This window comes from Nasonia vitripennis, chromosome 1, assembly GCF_009193385.2.
Source record: "Nasonia vitripennis strain AsymCx chromosome 1, Nvit_psr_1.1, whole genome shotgun sequence".
Taxonomy (NCBI): domain Eukaryota; kingdom Metazoa; phylum Arthropoda; class Insecta; order Hymenoptera; family Pteromalidae; genus Nasonia; species Nasonia vitripennis.
Window position 1 is genome coordinate 19,190,431 of NC_045757.1, and position 17,711 is coordinate 19,208,141.

Genomic DNA, 17,711 nt, shown 5'->3' on the forward strand with positions numbered 1-17,711 from the left:
ATGAGCGAACGAGTGAATTACGACAACTCTAAACTTCAACTCCATTCATACGTACGACCGTATTCCGTTCGAAAGAAAAAAAAGCGACAGCGAAGGCGTTTAATAGCCCTCGCGCAGCACCACAATGAGGCCTGAAAAGAGGCCCTTACGGTACCCACACGCACACACCGACGATTCAGCAGCGCGGAGTGTGCACAAATGAGCGAAGAAGGAAAAGCTCGTTTGCTCGCGAAACGGTCATCCCTGGCATGCGCGGCACTTTTGATTTACGCGCCGGGTTAATAACAGACTCGTTCACACACGCGCGCGAGAACGAAGAGACATTGCGCGCGCGCGCATGCCGCGAACGTCTTCTCTCTAATTTTCCACGGTAAACAGGGCTGAAAGCCAAAGGGAACCGCGCACGGTCTCTCGCGAGAGAGTACATGTTTACCAGCGGCGGTTTTTCGACTCTTCTTTTTCTGTCTTCCTCGTCGTCGGCGCGCGCGCGCAAAAGTGAGGGTGTGCGCGTGATTATAGTGATCGTTGTTGCTATTGCGCGGGCGCGCGCCAACTGCAAATGAAAGGTTTAACGCTGCGGCGATCGGTGCGCGTCAAGGAACGTGTTGCCGTTCATTCGTGTGTAATACTGCTTATTAAGCTAAGGGTTCGAATTTATTATACGGCGATTTTACTCGCGGTTTATTGATAAAAATTACACGTTTCAGCACGCGGACGTGTGTGCACATCAGCGCAGTGCTTGAATTGCAGCTTGTGATTTTGTGTTTAATTTTCAAAGTGGTTTATTACTATCAATTTTGTTATTAATGAGTTTTGGACTGGAACGAAATATGCATCCATGTCGACGGTCCAAGAGACTGACCAGATGTGCGATTGTACGAAGAATTGCGAGTGACTCATTCGATTCCTGTATATGCGTACATGTGCGCGGGAGGCTATGCCGCTGCACAAAGGAGCCTTAAAGCGCGCATACTGCACATGCACTCTCCAAATCGACTGACTCGTCGAAATGAGAGGGGTATACGGCCGAGCGAGCGAAATCTAGATTGCAAAATTATTTCTCACCTCTGGACATTTTAATGGTCCGATACGCGCGTTTCCTTTCTGACTTTAGGGAAACGATGATAGAATCCGCCATCGTCTTGGTAAAATAAATGCAAAACATTTTTGGTACGTTTTTTAACACTTAGCTTGGAATCTGACGTGCTTGATCGCCTGAGGACCCAATAAAACGAAACTGCTGTACCAAAGATCCCGAATTACCATCGAATTCACACTCGGGGGATCTTTGGGACTTATATGACAATTGAAAGGACATTTCGTGATTGGGGATCGCGATCGTCGTCGTTACGATCGCGTTTGATACGCTTATCGATCAAATCACGTATACACCTAACCAAATTGCTCGTATGAAAAGATCACTTGTGTGTGGTGTTTGCATCGAAAACAGTATATTTTATAAGTAAACGGAATATTTATACGTTATCAAATTTAATACACTAACAATAAATAGTTATTCATATTTATCAAATGTACAAAAATCGAGCGGAAGGTAGCAATTATTGATCAAGACAGGGCAACAGCTTCAAAAACTTGGCATTAAATGGAGCAGAGGAAGCTTAACCGAAAGTCTTAAAGAGCAGTCCTAATATAAACTGTTTACGGTGGTCGATATCCCCCAGTCTAGTTAAACAGCGACTGGGCTCATTCGGCTAAGTACCTACTTCCAGTCCTGGTTTAACGCCTCTAAATGGCGATCGTTATGCAGGGATTGCTGTTAAGGCGATGCACCAAAATTATTGGAAGTACGTGCCAAGTTATGAGAGACAATACCGTGTCGCGATAAAAAGTTCGACCGGAGATAAAAGTAAAAAACACGCGGAGCAATGCCTTTGCTCGAATCAATTAAAATTTGCAAAAATACGTCTTCTCAACATCTTCGAAACACACCGGAGAACAGGCATATTCGCGTAAAAGCTCGAGAACGCCAAGCAGTGCAACTTCCAAGCAGATCGCGTCCTTTACTGAAGAGAAATTGAAAATTTATCATGGCTAACCCGTAAAAGTGAAGGGAAGTACTGCGCGATGGAAAGCACAAAAAATCATGCATAACTCATTTTACAGCCACCGCTACGTTAAATTTTCCTCTTTTTTTGGCTCTATGCAGAGAGCATGCTTTAATATCTGTTTAACGGCAGCATTATCGTTCTTTGCAGGAGGGATAGAGAGGGAAACGGAGAAACAAGGGGATTTCCAGCTACAGCAATAAACCGCGAGCGAAAGGGCCGCATATTCGCGACGGCGCTGACTCAAGTAGTCGACGATCCGTCTTCTCCCGGAAGATCGCGAGTAACAGCTTCCCATTGGATATGGCCAGCGCTACCACTATAAATACCATTAACAAGATTATTTTAGCTAGCATTTTACCTTAAAAAATGTTCGAGTTATAAGTATTGGAAATACATTCGCTTTACTCTATATACCTTCTTGAAAAGAGCCAATTCATCGATAACCTACGATTTGATGTTTCGCTTCAAAATGCTTGTAGAATCTTAACGAGAACGCGTTATTTTAAATTTGAAACATAGGGTAGATGGGGGTATTACTGCGGAGGCCCCGAATACTGCGGTTTTTCATAAAAGTCGCTATATCTTAAATTAGAAAATATATACATTTCTGAAAAAATTTACATAATAATTTAAACATATTATTTATATATCCGTTATGTTTTATAAAATGTTAATGAAGTATTTCTATTAAAATTCTTATTTGAAATTTAACACTCAATGAAATTGTTGTTTTCGATTGATTCACGACCACTTATTCAATACTTTCATATTTATGTTGTATGCACACAAATATAAATGATAAACTTATTAATAGCTTCTATAGACTCTAATATTTTCAATAAAATAAAGTTTATAAATTTTTTTTTATTTATAAATAGTTTTTACTGACGCAGTATTTGGCACGATATTTAGAGGGCGTGTGCGTATTACTGCGCGTATTTCCGCTGCGTCACCTAACCTATTTTGTATAGGCAGATACCTAGCTACACGCGAGTGGTCGGAGCTGCTGGAGCAAGGCTACTTAAAATAATAAAATAGTAGTAAAAGTTTCTAAAAAAGGTGTAAATATACCTACAGTAAAAAGTTCAAGTGTATCCTGTGAACAAGCTCATTTCAATGAGTAAAAAAAGAAGAGGTAAATCTAAGCAAACCAAGTGCTCCGAAACAAAGTCGAAAACGAAAAAAGTCGCATGGATTACTCAAAGGAAAATATTGATCTGGCTATGACAGACATTAATTCTGGAAAAAGGATTTCTGCAGTATCAAGATTGTATAATATACCTGTATCAACTCTTCGAGCCAAGAAAAAAGGCATATACAGCGACAAAAGGACCTGGAACTATACTAACCTCTAAAGAAGAGCAAGATCTAGTTCAATGGACTTTTAACTGCTGTAAAATTGGATTCCCAATCACAAAAGTTCAACTTCTTGAAAGTGTACGTCTCTTTTGTAAAAATGAAAATAGGAAAAATCCATTCACTGATAATTTACCCGGAAGAAGCTGGTATGAAGGTTTCCTTAAACGAAATCCAAACATCTCAGTGCAAGTGTCAGAGAATGTTAGTCTTAACCGAGCAAAAGTGACAAAAGTGAGTATTCTTTAAAAAAATTGTTTGAAGAAATAGGCGAATATTTAACATCTCAGAGTCTTCTTCACATTAAGCCGAGCAGAATTTTTAATTGTGATGAAACTGGTAAGAACTTTTTAATCTTTTTTTATGTAACTAGGTATTCATGGTTTTTTAAAATTATTTTGCGAATAAAATTTTGTTTGTAGGTATAAGTCTAAATCCTGCACCATCAAGTGTATTGGCGCCAAAAGGTTACAAGAATGTATTAAAAATAGTTGGTAACAACGAAAAGCAGAATATCACCACACTTGTCAACTGTAATACTGCAGGGGTCCTCGCTCCTACATTTGTGCTGTTTGCTGGGAAAAGTCTTCCGAAGAATGCATGTGAGATGGCTCCAGAGGATTTTGCATTTGGCTTTTCCGACAATGGGTGAATGACCTCTCAATGTTTTTATGAGTATATAGTCAATGTTTTCCACCCATGGTTGATCGCTCAGAAAATTCCATTGCCAATAATCATGTATATTGATGGACATTCCTCACACATGACGCTGCACCTCAGCAAATTCTGTTCTGAGAATGGTATCGTCCTAATAGCATTACACCCGAATGCTACCCACATAATTCAGCCACTGGATGTGGCTCTTTTTAGAACACTAAAAATTCAGTGGCAAAAGCAATTTCAAGATTTTTGTCAGAAGAGTTTTTTAGTTAATATCAAGAAGTGTCAGTTTTCTCCGCTCCTTGATAAAAGTTTAAAATCAATGAAACTCAAAAAAATGTTTGAAAATGTCTTGAAAAAATGTGGATTATATACATTAGATGTGAAGGCAATTGATTTCAAGAAAGTTTTTCGCACTGACAGATCAACAAACACCATTCCAGATAATGCATTAGTTACACCCGATACAAGTGTAACTAAAAATCAGCTACAGGTGCTCGAACAATTGCTAAGTGACGAACAACTTAGATCTTTCAAAAGCAATCTGACTCCTGTTTGGAATGGTGAAAAAAAAAGATGAGGGACTTTTTCAAGTTTGGTATAAATTATCATATCCAGATATTGATGCAAATGGCCACAATTCTCCACAGGTATTTTATACTTAATAAACTAATTTATAAAACGATTGTAGTAAATGTATTTTATTTTCTTAAAATTACTTTAGCTTAGATCGATTCTGAAAATGAAAATGCTGTCATTGCTGGGGCATCATGGATGAATACGGATAATGATCCAGGCCAAGCAAATTATTTTGAAAATCAAAATGCAGTCATCGCTGGGGCATCATGGATGAATATGGATAATATCTCTGGAAATAGAACCTCTACACCTGTTAATATTGCATCGGGTTTCGATAACACACAAGTATACATTTAATTTAGTTTGTCTATAAATATTTTTAAAATTTTTTGATTCTTAAAAATTTAATTTTATGAAATATGTACATTTAAAGTAAGAATAAAATTCATTTTTCAGACTGACTCAAGAGAGAATGTTTATTCTATGAATGATGAAAGTGTGATTGTAGCAGTTGATATGGAGATAAATGCTGGAAATATCAATGAAGAAACTGTAATTGAATTACCAAATGCATGTATAAGTTTGGACTTCAGTGAGTCCATGACGAGTGATATTGTGATCGATGAAAGTACTAGTATGATTGTTAGTAGCTTAGCCGTAGAGAATAAAATTACAAATAATGAAGACAATATTGATCTAATCAGTATGGCCAAAGATACTATAAGTAGCAATTTAGGTAAATATGAAGTTGTAGAAACTGTAGACGTGATCAATAAGGCTGATCTACCAAATAGTATTCATTCCGATGCAAATATTACAGTATCTGATAAAGCTAATTTAAATAATACTATAGAAAATGTACCTGTTAAAAATTGTGATTCGTTGACTGTTGCTAATAATAAACTATCTATAAAAAAGCCTGATCTAGTCAACGCTTTGGCAGATAGCACAAACGTTTCTCCTCAAGTCCGCTTTGCAAAATATTACAAATAGTGTAAATCACGAGAAACCTAAAGAAGGGATTCAAAAGTTCATGTTTTGGCCGGAAGATATTTTAGATAGCAAGGGTAAAAAAAGTCGCTCTTATAAAAGAAGCAGAGTTCCATCTGTTATATCAAGTGCTGCATGGCAAAACATAGTTGAGCAAGAACAAAATGATAAAAAAGCCAAAATGGAAGAAGCAGTACTAAGAAAAAAAATTAAATTAGAAAAGCAAGAGAAAACGAAAATTGAAAGAGAAGAAAATAAAAAAAAGAAGGAGGAAGAAAAAATCTTGAAAGATCAAAAACGACTCGAGAAGGAAAAAGAGAAGCTTATGAAGCAAGAAGCAAGGCTTAAAGCTTTAGAAGAAAAAACGCGCGTCAAAGAAGAAGCTTTGCTTCAAATTAAAAGAAAAGCTGATATTAAAAACCAAATTGAAGAAGAGCTGCAGAAAAAGTTAGATGCCGAAAATGATAAACCTATTAATGAATAAAAATGTATTTTGAAAATAAACTTTATTTGTTTGTAAAATATATAGTTACGTTATGTATTTTTATTAAGTATAATTTATATCCCTACCTACTCTTATATGATTACTTTGTTGCATGGAAAATCGCGATAAATGAAAAACCGCAGTAATTCACGCGCAGTAATACGCACATCCGCAGTAAATGACGCGCAGTAATATGTACACGACCGCAGTAATGCATGCATAGATAAATATTTTTAAATCTTATTGTTTAAAAGTTAAACTATTATTTAAATTCATCCCACTGTTTTTTAGTTGATAGATAAATATTTAAAATTTCAGTAGAAAAAAAAAAGTCGTGGGTTCGATTCCCGGTGAAGTCACTCGGATTTTTTCTGAGTTACTTTCAACGGCAAAAGTACCCAAGACCCCGGCTGTTTCGAGGCAGGTTTTTTCCCCGGAATTCTCCTTCAGTGCGATTCCGAGGTTTTCCCTGTCTCACAGGCGTAAGCCTGGGCGAATGCGAAACAGTGGTAGGGACCGAAGGTTAAGGTAGTAATTAAGGTAGCCAACTCGATGCATTAGGCAGGGAGCGCCGGCCTTACCGTCGTGAAGCTGGTCTAATACGGGACCTTCTCCGAGGAAAGCTACACTGAGAGACGGACCCGATGCCCTCTAGGGGGCAGAGAGTGCTGGCTTACCCAGCATGGTGTGTGTCTGAAAATATGGTCCTCATCGGAGAAATCTCTCAGGGTGGAAAAATATAGGCATGGGAGATAGTGACGTAGGAAAGAGATAGGATGAGGCACTACTTCCACACAGAGGTGGTGGAAGGCCCCCGGCAGCTAGGCCGAAAGGCTGCGCCGGTAATGGAAAATAAAAAAATAAATAAATAAATAAAAAAATTTGAAACATATATTCCCTGTAAAAATACAAGTTAAAGCAAAAAACATGAAACATAAAATGCGCCAGCATGTACGAATGTACGAATATGTGAAAAAGCACATAACGTGCTGCAGACATCATAAAACAAAAAGGCGAGCTTAAAATAAAACCTTCGGTGCGCGCGCGCGTAGATAAAAATGAGAAAGCGTAACGGAAAATCGCTGCGGCAAAAAACCCTGGTGCGTATACGTATATACATATAGCTATATAGCAGAAGAACAGGAGTAAACGAAAAATTTCTATTTCAGAAGAAACCACGTTAAATTGCCAAAGGAGAAAAGGAACGGCGACGAGGTTAAACTAGCTGAAATGCTAAGGTGAACGAATAGATGGAGGGAACGAGAGAGAGAGAGAGAGAGAGAGAGAGAGAGAGAGAGAGAGAGAGAGAGAGAGAGAGAGAGAGAGAGAGAAAGAGAGAGAGAAAGAGAGAGAGAGAGAAGAGGCGAGGTAAAACGCGTCGCGCCGGCTAGACGGCATCGTAAACTTTCGCGGGTAAGAACTTTTGAATTTTAGTATAAGGCGAGCGTTGGTGGCGGCACTGCACACGGTTAGCTAGTCTCGCTACTATAAATTAGAGATTCCCATCCCTTGCGCGAGGAGGAGCGCCGTGGATGCCGGCGACATTGCTTCTATGCCACTGTCGTGCCCAAACCGTATTCCTGTATACCTCGACGCCGTGCACTTTTGACTTTGAAAATGCCAAAGGACTGCCGAAGCATCTTTGATGTAATGTTAAATGCTTTGATCTTGTATTTTATTTTCATAAACCACTAAACGATGCGTATTTTTTTCCATATTATGATGACATCATTAACGAACAAGTGGAATGAAAAAACAAGAGAAAAAAAAGCCAACGAGTGGGGTAATTCCGTTGCTGAACGACATTGGTAAAAATCAATACCATCCCTCTTTTCGTGAAACTCCGAGGTTCATCGCGTACAGTTATATTTAGTTAAAACATGTATTATACGGATGATCCGTTCAATCGATTAATTTTTTCGGAAAGATCAACTCTGAAAAAGTATACAGCAGGTAAGGTAAGTACGTCGATAGATGTTTCTACACACTATAGCAAGTAAAGTATCCCAATAACCCGAATAAACAGGAAGGGTATTATGGCAGTAACAGTCAGAAATAAATTAGGGCAGCAGAGCTGCCGGTGGCTTTCGACAAGAGCCATCGGACACGCGACAGAACGAAAGTAGAGAGCGCGCGAGAGAGAGAGAGAGAGAGAGAGAGAGAGAGAGAGAGAGCGCAAGGAGGTGGGGTCATTCGTTGTTGGCGGCGGAAAAAGCGTCAGCGGTATCGCGTGTACAGGCACACACCGATAAGGGTATACGCATACGGATGCGTTCGGAACGCTCCTATACGTGATCGCTTCATTGGCTGCCACCGCCACCGGCTGCTTCTGCCCCCACCCCCGCGTAACCTAACCCACTCGTATAACTCTCTTTCTTCCTCTCACGTACGTAGCTGCAATGCGTATCTCGTACACGCGGACGCATATATATGTCGCGCATTTGAAGACGTTATACTTATATGCGGCCCATTTTGCATCATGGCAAAGTATCCCAATTGTTGCACAACGTGAAACGAAGATTGCCTAAATAAAAGCAAACCAAAGAAAGAAAAAGTACAACGTCGCACAAAAGACGCTTGTTGCGTTCAGGCAACATAGCCCGGCCAGACAAAGAGAGAAAAATTATTGATCGGACCAACGAGAAATTTCCACGATCTCGCGGAGCGTGTCGTCGCTGTCGTCGTCATCGAGTGTATATAGGGTGAAGTAATCGCCGTACACACAACAGAAGCGAGTCCGCATCTAGAGCGCTGCGACTTGAGTCAAAACGACTGCACAACCGCACGCAGATCGCATGCGCGCCTCTGTGTACAGAGAGCGGAGGCTACCGGCGCTCTTGCAGCGCTCGCACTCCGTGTGTGCAAACGCAAAAGTGTAAACGAAGGTGCCTATGCTGACCGGCCGATGTGTGGATCCTTTCTTTCTCTTTCTCGCATCCTTCGAACACCCCTACCTTCTCTCCACCTCTCTCGCGCTATCATCTCTCCTCCCCCCCTTCCTTCGCGACCGCTTCCTCCTCCCCCCTCCTCTTCCTTCTCCTTTGCCGCACTTCTTCACCAAGAAGGATACCGCCACCTCTCTGTGCGGGGCAGGGGGGACGGGAGGGGAAGCGCGGGAGGCTAGAGGGGAATCACGTGGTTCTCAAACACCCAAGTTTGTGCATTTAATTTAACAACAAATCTTCCATAGAATTATCTACTTTTTCTAGTCTGACGCTAGCCTCAATATCGATTGATGATGGACTGGTTTTCATTGGTCGATATAATGATTTGTGACTGCTGATCTACTTACAAGACTTTGAAAACATTATTACTCAAAACGAACAACCTGGATGTATAATCATTTTTGTTTCTTCGAGAGTCATTTCAAAAGCATATCAAATTTGAAATAAAGCAACTACGCAAATGCAGTATAACTGAGTCTTGAGCGTGGAATCGTTGCGAGGTGGCGCTGGGGAGCAAGATTTGCGTAGTGCATACAGCTTCAGCTTCAATTAACTTAAACGACAGTTATTAATATTCTTTTATTCTATAATTGCAGTCGAGAATTTCGCCAACCGTTCATTACGCTATTTGAACAATTATCGACGTGTACGTGAGGCAAGTGCTCATATACTGAAACATCATATATCATTGATATTTTTCGCAGTTCAGTTATTAAATTCAAAAATATAAAATGAGCTTACCCAAAGGAATATTTTATTGTTAATTAGCATCAATAAATCCGTATCAATTTCAAAATCTTGTCGAGATAAATATGATACAACAAATTATATTGGTAAATGTGAATACAAAAGTTCGTTTGACATGATAATCTCTTCGAGACTTTCTTTGGTTCTTAGTTTCTACAAATGCGCCATCAACAGATGAGAGAAAAAGTTAAATATTTAACAAAAAATGAATGTTCGTAAAAATTAAATACAAATCTTTTACTTCTCTATTGACCGCTTCATAAACAGTAGTTATGCATAATATAGTCATTATGCCGTTGAAAAATATATCAAACATACTGAGGTAGTCGAAGGCTGAAAGGTCGCACCGAGAGAAAAAAATCATTGCAGCTAACATATTTGTTAACTGTTAACATAGGCATGTTTGATTTGAGCCAATAATACGTATGTTAATAGTTAACGTAGCTATGTTATATGTCAAATAGCTGTATGCTAATAGTTAACATATGGCTGCCCTTTACGATTTTTCATAGACTTTATGAAGTAATCAGATAAAAATTATTAGGAAACACATTTGTATAAATTTTATTAATGCTGAGTAACTTTACAGTGATATAATGTCAATATTCAAAATTTCGTCTTTCATCGGCCTTTTGGGTCTAAATACCAGATCTGATAGTTCTAGAGATAAAATAATGAGTGTGATTCCAACTTATTCAGCAGCCTCTGGCATTTCCAAAAAGGTATATATCAACTAGTTTATCACTATTAGTTTAAACGTTATTGGAAAAATTCAGTAGTGTGTTAAACATCATATCGTAATCATTCATTTTTCAGATTTGAATTTTTCCAATAACTTTTGAACTAATAGTGATAAAGTAGTTGACATTTTGGAAATTCCAGAGGCTGCTGAATCAGTTGGAATCACACTTATTTTATCTCTAAAACTATCAGATTGACATTATATTATTCCAAAGGCACTTTGCATGCTTCCTTAGGTATATTCAGTTGCTTTCGTTCTATTATTAATGATTTATTGATTATTCATGATAAACACTACGCACGATAGCCATGAAATTCATATGTTAACTATTAACATACAGATATTTTCTGCAATATTTTGTTTCGTATAGAATATTTGTAAGATGTACACGAATATATTAGCAATCATTGCTCCTAACGTGTGTACATGTTTACGGCAATGATATCTTTCTCTCAGTGCGTTATTACTATTGATAAGTTTTATTATTAAATATTCGATGTAAAGCCCGCGAAGTAAAGATAGAACCAAAAAGTATTTTATCAAATATCCTTGACGAGAACCAATTTTTCTCACTATTTTGCAAAGTTTAAAGTGTATTTTTCCAACGGAGCTGATGGTATCAATTTGAACAAGTTGAGGAATATCAACTCTGTGTATGGTTGAACATATTTCATTCAACGATTTATAACGATTGTAGAACAGCAGTAATGCACATAGATGTGGAAATACCATTATTGACGTTATAGGTTGTACTAAAAACCAAAGTTCAAAAAAGCTGGGTATAGCTGTATATTGTAAATTTATACGAAAAATAATTTATAAAGTGAAACAAAACTTTGGTTAGACCAAGAATCTGATTAAATGTCAAGTAGAAGTCGATGCTTTGAAAGCCAATGTATGCATCAAATCTTTCGATATGTGCTTGAACTTCTTTTAATTCCGTACTTATTTTCTTACCATAACGTTGGCAAAAAGTATCAAATATTAAAACAAACATATTGGATAATGGTATGACTATTTCAATAAACATTTCCAGTTTTGTATGCAGTGGAGATCCGTATATTAAAGCGTATACAACAACGTGAATAGAGCATATTGATAATAAAAAACACTGTATATACTTGGAAAACATAGCAACTTTAGCATAGACATCATCATTTTCGTAACACATATCATTTCCTAAAATAGTATACATGATTCTAATACTGTTCGATGATTTATTTCTGATTAATTGTAAACATTTCATTTCAATTTGTGATATTTCTTTCATTTTTGTATGGAAAAAATATTAAATGTTAATTTTGAAATCATTTCAAATTATAATACTATGAAATTAACGTATATAAACAAACAAAACTTGTTTGTAACTAATATCTCTCTTGCGAGAGATGTTGAATGTCTCGTGAATACTATATGACTGACAATTTTTAGAAAACTTATGATTTTACCCGGACATATCGATTTTGTAGAGCTAGTCAATTATATTCTCTTTATGTCAGCACGTATGTTTTTCGGTAACAATTTTTATCATAATTTAGCATCATACATTTTTAATACTGACCTTGTTTTCTTACACATAGTTGAACACGTACATTGTACGCCAGTTTAAATAAAAGAAACTATAAGTTTACCTTTGTACTTATAATAATAACAAAACAATAATGAAAAAAATAAAAAAATAGTAGCAAAATCAATGCGCGCTCTGCTTTATATTAAACTTTTTTATAGGTTAGAAACAAACTATCACGCGCGTCCCGCCATCTATCTCGTAATCTTATTGGCCAATCGACGACCAATCAGAACACGAATAGAATGATGATTCCTTTCTTTTTTAGAGTAGGGTATTGAGGGGGTATCGGCATTCGGAAGCGCGCTAGTTGGTAAAAATGTTCTGTTTCGCGCATCGAACGTTAGTTTTCGATATACGAGCGCAAAATGCGATTCATCGCACGCAGGGTGTGCCAAAAGTCGCATTTTACGCACACTGTATTAAATAGATGGACTAATCAATCTTGAATAGTAAGAGATAAAGCAACAGGATACTGGCATGGTGATCAGCATTAAAATAATTCATCAAAATAAAGCGATTGCAGCAAGTTGAAGAATTAATACTCGCAAAACATGAGAACCATCGCACTCTTCTTCCCCGATTCCGCGCGCGCGCGTTCTTCTGCCCCCCCCCCCTGATCCCCCTCCCTGTCCCCTTCCCGCGGAACACGGGGTGGCTAGGAGGGTTTAGGGAGAAACGAGCGAGAGAGACAGAATGAGAGATAGGGAAGAAGGGGGGAGGAAGAGGTGAGTCGCGTACAATCTACGACAAAAGTATGTGACACCCCCCCTTCTGTACCATCCGAACTAAAATTTCTACGCGCGACTTTACGTTTTATTGCGTAATTAGACAAATTGTGCGTGGATCAGAGTAAAAGTAACTTTGAAATATGCTGGACACTGATTGAATGCTTTAAAAAAAATTTCATATTTTTTTGGAGACTTTCTAATACTACGTTAAAATTGACTCGTGATTTGTAATTTTCATACAGATCGTCATTACCTATTTTTGTAATTAATTCATCCATCGTATGCATAGTATATTTGATTTATAATCGATCATCAAGAAGGTCGAGAGTAGAAATCCAAAGTTACGCACTCAAAGGACACGCGTTCAAATCCTATGTTTAAACTTCTGTTTTTTAAGTTAAGAAGCGCATGGTACGTGTTGCACCTGTTACAATGTTTTAAAAACTACATGATTTTGCTTATTTGGTAATAACTTAATAGAAGTTTGAAAATTAATTTTCTAAAAAACTTCATTGAATATATTCAAATATCTATGAATTTTATAAAGGTTCTCTAATAATAAAAACAAAAGTAAAAAAAATGGAATAAAAGGGAAGAATTTAAGGCAATTTAAAATAAAAATTCAGCGAGCCAATGGAAATCGACAGGTTAGGCAGGCAGTAAGCATGAGGCGAGAGCTCGCGTGAGAGAGCGCATCGTCACCTGGGGAAAATGTCGATAAAAGAGAGGGCGAGATGGGAGTCGCGCCGCGGACACGAGTGGGCTAACGATTTTTTCCACGCCGCGAGCTCGCTAGAGAGCAGCCGACGAGGCGAAGGGGTCAATCCACGAGCAGGAGAACAAGCGAGAGAGCGAGCGAGAGAAGAAAAAAAGGAGAAAAAACTTCAAAGAGCTCATTTTCTCCCGCTCTGTCTTTCACCTTTGTCGCCCCATCCCTCATTTTTCTCCTCCGTGTAACCCTGACGAAACCTAATTAATCTAGCTGCGCGACGACAAAATACAGGCTTATTAAGTAGTACAGGAATTCTATTGAAATCTTCTTGAAAAACTTATTGCTTTGGGCGCGTTTTCTAGAAAAGACTTTTAATAAGTCTGTGATTCCTATAGACTTTCTGAAGAATAATTACTTTTACCTTCAGTGTTTTATTTTTCTTTACTTACCCTTGATCCATTCTGTCGACCGGCCCTCCAGGACCCATCATTGCAGGATGTCCAGGACCCATGGGCCCAGCCATGGGATGGCCACCAGGGCCAGGACCGTACGGACTACCAGGCGGCATGCCGTACTGTGGACCGCCGAAGGGCTGCCCTGGCGAGGGAAAGTGTGGATTACCTCCGCCAGGCGGTACGAATGGCGGCCCCGATGAGCCAGGCCTGCCGACAAATTGGCCAGGCCCTCCTGAGGGTGAACCAAACGGACTTGGGCCTAAAACAACAATAGATTGTATTAATTTACTTGATTTACTGCAGAAAATTTGAGATAAAAAGCGACAGCAGATACGCATAGTGAATATTTCAGAAATTAAAGAAACTGTTTGATACCAATTAGGCATTTTCTCGATTTTTAAGTACAAATTATTGAATAAAACATTTATTAAAGTATACACTAAATTAAGTAATCCATTTACAAGATATTGGCAATGTGATTTGATGTGCAATTCTAATTCAATATTCGTTCAGAATTACTCTTTGTTGTATTCAAACTGTCTAATGCTAAGTGTTTGTAAATTATATGGTTTTGACATATCAAACAGTTTTTTAAATCTATTTCTATATTTAATTTTATTTGCAAAACTGCTCTCGCAGCAAAAATAAATCTGTATGTACCATTATATGGAGGCCCAGAGTTATTTGGCGGAGGTGGAAAGCCACCAGCATTAGGCTGCGGACCTGGTCCAGGGGTGGAAGAGCCACTTGGCGCTGGAGAAGCAGTGTATTGAGGTGTAGCAGATCCTGGTGGTGGACCTTGGTAAGATGGGGCTCCAGCAGGGCTACCAGCACCACCAGGAAAGGGGCTTGGACCTTGGAAGCCACCGGAATTGCTCGGCGGACCTCCTGTGCTATTGTACGGGCCTGAATTTGGACCTCCACCTTGGTTGACAGAGTTCGAGGTAAATGGAGAGGCCTCTGAGCCTGGTGGCGGCCCCTTCCACGAGGCCGGAGTTCCTGGGTCCTCCAGCGTGGTGGTGGCTGCCAATGGCGTGTTCAAACGGCTGCAGCCTGCGTAGTAAACATGTGTATAGATTAGAATGGCTTTATATAAAAGTTTCAATATACATTAAGCAAGATGTTGAAAATGCACTATGTTTGCCCAATTTAGTCTATATCTGAACATTGATTCTCTTCTACCATAGACCACAACTTGAATTGTTAATAAAACCACATTATACTTGTCTTGAAGCTTCTAGACTCTAACATAAATATGAATTGATCTAAAAAACTAGTTAAATATGAGAACAGAAAAAAAAGACAAATCATCATCACTGAAATCTACTTTTTCAAACTTTTCAGACAGCTTTGGAAAAAGATCAAAAGGTAAACAAAACCATTAAACTCAATTTTTTACAGGTGGAATAAAATTTAAAAAACCAAATTCTCAAGCAGATTAAAAATGTCATGCAGATTAAAGATATTCGTCACAAAAGTGGCAGCAATGCGAAAATAAACACGGAATTCAAAACAAAACAGAGCTGACAACAAACACAGCTGATCCAGACGTCACAAAAGTCACAACAAAAACAACAACCGAGCGAACTCGCGAGCTAGCCGCAATCCGAGCACTCCGAAGCCTCTAAATAAACGCACAAAACCATAAGAAAAAAAACATTCACCATTGTTCGTCCCATTCGCCTTCATTGTCTCGCCAGGGACGAGCTCATCCTCGTCTTCTTCGAGATGAAATTTCCTTGCCCGTCTCTCGACACAAATCACCGTTCCAGCGTTCGAAGCTCCGTCGGGCGCGGAAAAACTCACTTATAACCCGGAAAACCCGCGTCCCGAAAAAAACTCTCCACCAGCGAATTCAAGCGTGTAGGTTATGGATGCACCACCGGCGACCTAACCTCGAAGGCTGCCACTCTCAACAGCAGCTCTCTCTCTCTCTCTCTCTCTCTCGACCGACGCGAAAAAAGCGACGCGCGCGCCCGCGCGGCCTGCACTGAATTCGACTGGAGAGAAAGGTGCAGTAGGTAAACTGCGAACGATGTCCTCGCGGCGCGCACTAGACAGAAGGAGAACTGCCGAGCACTTTCCTTCGACTGCGGAGTGTAGAGTAGCGGGTCGGAAAAAATGAGCGAACCCTCAGGAGTCGAGGGACGCGCGACTCGAGGCGGTCAGCGATCCGCCGCCGCGACAGCCGCCGATTGTCAACCGTCGCACTGGCGTCGCCGGCATTCTTCCTTTTTTCCCGTGGCTGGGCTCGCAGTTGCTTCCTCCTTTTTTCAGCGCTTCGCTGCAGGCCGCTCTAACCTCTCGCAGAGTTGTGTGTCTCTCTCTCTCTCTCTCTCTCTCTCTCTCTCCCTCTCTCTCTCTCTCTCTCTCTCTCTCTCTCTCCGGAGTCCGCCGCAGGCCCGCAGATCGAGCGGAGGCTCCTAGCGTTTTTGCATTCAATTTTTATCGCTCTGCCACTGCTCTCTCACTCTTGCACTCGCGACGACACGGGACTCGTGCTGCAGGCTTTGCTTTGTTGCTGCCAAGAGTTCGCGATGCTGCAGCGCTCGACGGAGTGAGACTGTATATGTATCGCTCGTTCGGGTAACACGCGAGCGAATCGCACCGTGCGCGTTTATTTACTACGCGTGCGGAGAAAAATCCGGGGCGGCAAGGATTACTACTACGGCCAGTGTTCGCGCTCTCGGTCAGGCTTTCGAGCAGCGCAGTCGAAAACTCGGCGAGTAACACACGGACGCACACGCGCACACGCACACGCACGCGCACTGACGAGACGGAGACAGTAGACACCGCACAGTGCACACTCACTCAAGTGGCGAGAGAGACAGCTGCGGCGCTGCTGCTGCCGCTGTAGCTGCCATCGCAAGTGCAGTGCGTTCAGTACGTATTATACGCGTAGTACACCTAGTGCAGTATTCTCCGAAAGAGAGAGAGAGAGGGAAAGAAAGCTTGGTGAACTGTACAGTCTACTGCAAGTGTGTGTGTGTGTGTGTGGGTTATATGATGGCTGAGTTGCAGAGAGGAGAAAACGTTTCGCGGAGAGAGGGCGCGCGCGGGAGAGGTTAGGTTGTTGTCGAACGTCGCGGGAGGGGGAGAGGAGTCGAGCGCCGAACGAGCTGCGAGAGAAAGAAGGAGACAGCGGGCGCGAATAAACACTGGCGGAGTCAACGCGGCGCGGCTACCGTCCGTCTCTCTCTCTCTCTCTCTCTCTCTCTCTCTCTCTCTCTCTCTCTCTCTCTCTCGCTCGCTCGCTCTCCTCGAGTTGCTGCCGTGCGATGGCCCTGCGCTGCTGCTGTAATGTGCAGCGCGCGCGAGCGCATAAGCTCAGGGCCGTGAAGGATCTGCGAGGAAGCCCCGAACGAACGGTAGACCTTAACTCTTTCGTTCGATTGATGCGGAATCGTTATAGAATTGGTCCTCTTTCAATTTGTTTGCAATACTGGGATAACAAAATATTTTTATACCCAATTATTAAGCAAAGTTTCAGCAAGCTTATTCTGTCTGCAATGGCTGCAGTTCTTACAGGCAATAAAAGGTTTTTTGCTAATTTCCAAAGAAAGCTTTTAATCCGCAGCTTCGCTCTGGAAGTACTATTACATTACAGCTAGTGGCTGAGTTCTGGAGCGCAAACTTTCAGAAAAATCACAGCATTTAATTGCTCGAGGGAAAAA

General features: G+C 40.4%; 2 protein-coding genes across 3 annotated transcripts in view; one reads left to right on the forward strand and one right to left on the reverse strand.

Moving 5' to 3' along the window:
* The window catches only part of LOC100114588 (LIM domain-binding protein 2), a 123,931-nt gene extending 107,023 nt beyond the window's left edge, over positions 1-16,908 (reverse strand). For both annotated transcript variants that reach the window (XM_031929573.2, XM_031929572.2), the window contains exons 1-3: positions 15,702-16,908; positions 14,698-15,090; positions 14,032-14,296 (exon numbers count right to left, since the gene is read on the reverse strand). In XM_031929573.2, the coding sequence (XP_031785433.1) occupies positions 14,032-14,296; positions 14,698-15,090; positions 15,702-15,726 (683 nt within the window). In that variant the 5' untranslated portion in view covers positions 15,727-16,908. The remainder of the gene's footprint in view (positions 1-14,031; positions 14,297-14,697; positions 15,091-15,701) is intronic.
* Positions 4,816-6,215, forward strand: LOC116417261 (chromatin assembly factor 1 subunit rlf2-like). Its single transcript, XM_031929589.2, has 2 exons — positions 4,816-5,009; positions 5,121-6,215. Exon 2 carries the CDS (start codon positions 5,698-5,700, stop codon positions 6,136-6,138), a length of 441 nt encoding a protein of 146 aa, XP_031785449.1. The 5' UTR covers positions 4,816-5,009; positions 5,121-5,697; the 3' UTR covers positions 6,139-6,215.
* Positions 16,909-17,711: the final 803 nt, after the last annotated feature.

Coding starts and splice junctions, on each gene's coding strand:
- LOC116417261 (XM_031929589.2), top strand. CDS start 5,698: ATGTTTTGGCCGGAAGATATTTTAGATAGCAAGGGTAAAAAAAGTCGC.